This window comes from Neoarius graeffei, chromosome 23 (genome assembly GCF_027579695.1).
Source record: "Neoarius graeffei isolate fNeoGra1 chromosome 23, fNeoGra1.pri, whole genome shotgun sequence".
NCBI lineage: Eukaryota > Metazoa > Chordata > Actinopteri > Siluriformes > Ariidae > Neoarius > Neoarius graeffei.
Genome location: NC_083591.1, coordinates 2028922 through 2031554, shown reverse-complemented (window position 1 = coordinate 2031554; position 2633 = coordinate 2028922). Strand labels below are relative to the sequence as shown.

General features: G+C 49.4%; 1 protein-coding gene across 1 annotated transcript; it reads left to right on the top strand.

The window, feature by feature from the left end:
• Positions 1-395: 395 nt before the first annotated feature.
• On the top strand, positions 396-2096 carry LOC132871968 (ice-structuring glycoprotein-like). The gene has a single exon (XM_060906624.1). It carries the CDS (start codon positions 396-398, stop codon positions 2094-2096), a length of 1701 nt encoding a protein of 566 aa, XP_060762607.1.
• The last annotated feature ends 537 nt before the right edge of the window (positions 2097-2633 follow it).

The following is a 2633-nucleotide window of genomic DNA, read 5'->3' as shown; positions in this document are numbered from 1 at the left end:
CCAACAAGCAAAAGCCACACCTCTTTCACAGCTGCCACACCTTCACTGAGACTAACAGGAACAGAGTTCATATGCTTCACATTTGTAGTGCGTGACGTCATATGGTCTTCACTGACCAACACAGAGGCCACGCCCTTCATTGACCACACCTGTTTTACAAGAACTGATAAGCAGAGACCATGCCCCCTTCACTTCACTAATTGCCGCAGGCCCCACCTCCTTCTCTATATTTTTTTTAGTTAATTGCCACACAGACCATGTCTCTGTGTAGACTAATTGGCATGTAAGCCATGCCTCCTTCACTGAGACTAATTGGTGCACAGGCCACACCTCCTATAATACTAATTGGTGCATAGGCCACACCTTCTACACAGAGACTAATTGCTGCACAGGCCATGCCTCTTATGATACTAATTGGTGCACAGGCCACACCTTCTACACGGAGACTAATTGCTGCACAGGCCACGCCTCTTATGACACTAATTGGTGCACAGGCCACACCTTCTACACTGAGACTAATTGGTGCACAGGCCACACCTCCTATGATACTAATTGGTGCACAGGCCACACCTTCTACACGGAGACTAATTGCTGCACAGGCCATGCCTCTTATGACACTAATTGGTGCACAGGCCACACCTCCTATGATACTAATTGGTGCACAGGCCACACCTTCTACACGGAGACTAATTGGTGCACAGGCCATGCCTCTTATGACACTAATTGGTGCACAGGCCACACCTTCTACACGGAGACTAATTGCTGCACAGGCCACGCCTCTTATGACACTAATTGGTGCACAGGCCACACCTTCTACACTGAGACTAATTGGTGCACAGGCCACACCTCCTATGATACTAATTGGTGCACAGGCCACACCTTCTACACGGAGACTAATTGCTGCACAGGCCATGCCTCTTATGACACTAATTGGTGCACAGGCCACACCTCCTATGATACTAATTGGTGCACAGGCCACACCTTCTACACGGAGACTAATTGGTGCACAGGCCATGCCTCTTATGACACTAATTGGTGCACAGGCCACACCTTCTACACGGAGACTAATTGCTGCACAGGCCACGCCTCTTATGACACTAATTGGTGCACAGGCCACACCTTCTACACGGAGACTAATTGCTGCACAGGCCACGCCTCTTATGACACTAATTGGTGCACAGGCCACACCTTCTACACTGAGACTAATTGGTGCACAGGCCATGCCTCTTATGACACTAATTGGTGCACAGGCCACACCTTCTACACGGAGACTAATTGCTGCACAGGCCACGCCTCTTATGACACTAATTGGTGCACAGGCCACACCTTCTACACTGAGACTAATTGGTGCACAGGCCACACCTCCTATGATACTAATTGGTGCACAGGCCACACCTTCTACACGGAGACTAATTGCTGCACAGGCCATGCCTCTTATGACACTAATTGGTGCACAGGCCACACCTCCTATGATACTAACTGGTGCACAGGCCACACCTTCTACACGGAGACTAATTGGTGCACAGGCCATGCCTCTTATGACACTAATTGGTGCACAGGCCACACCTTCTACACGGAGACTAATTGCTGCACAGGCCACGCCTCTTATGACACTAATTGGTGCACAGGCCACACCTTCTACACGGAGACTAATTGCTGCACAGGCCACGCCTCTTATGACACTAATTGGTGCACAGGCCACACCTTCTACACTGAGACTAATTGGTGCACAGGCCATGCCTCTTATGACACTAATTGGTGCACAGGCCACACCTTCTACACGGAGACTAATTGGTGCACAGGCCACGCCTCTTATGACACTAATTGGTGCACAGGCCACACCTTCTACACTGAGACTAATTGGTGCACAGGCCACGCCTCTTATGACACTTATTGGTGCACAGGCCACACCTTCTACACTGAGACTAATTGGTGCACAGGCCATGCCTCTTATGACACTTATTGGTGCACAGGCCACACCTTCTACACTGAGACTAATTGGTGCACAGGCCACGCCTCTTATGACACTTATTGGTGCACAGGCCACACCTTCTACATTGAGACTAATTGGTGCACAGGTCACACCTCCTCACTGAGACTAATTGGTGCACAGGCCACACCTTCTACATGGAGACTAATTGGTGCACAGGCCACGCCTCCTTCACTGAGACTAACTGGTGTGCAGGCCACGCCTCTTATGATACTAATTGGTGCACAGGCCACACCTTCTACACTGAGACTAATCAGTGCACAGGTCACACTTTCTTTGTGGTTCTCTGTGCCTGTCCCTCTCAGTGGGGGGGGAGAACCCCCTGCCCTGCAGTTTGCTCCTCGCTGGCTGCCCTGTGGCATGATGGGTAATTTTCTCGGTTTAGTTCAAGCCTGCGTTTAGCATGCAGGTTACAAAACGCCCTCCGGAAACTTCCATCTGATTAATCATGATTATCATACCATTATCATGCAATCACACACTAATCGTACATGCAGGGTCCCATCTGCAGGGTGTGTGTGTGTGTGTGATATCTTCCATAACACAAGGTGTTTAAATATTAATCCTGCCCATCATTCTGAACTTCATTTTAAAACTGCATCCAACATTTTGTCCCGATTGAAATGCGGAACAGTGAGAGATC

Excerpts from the sequence above, each read along its gene's own strand:
- LOC132871968 (XM_060906624.1), top strand. The coding sequence starts at position 396 with ATGCCTCTTATGATACTAATTGGTGCACAGGCCACACCTTCTACACGG.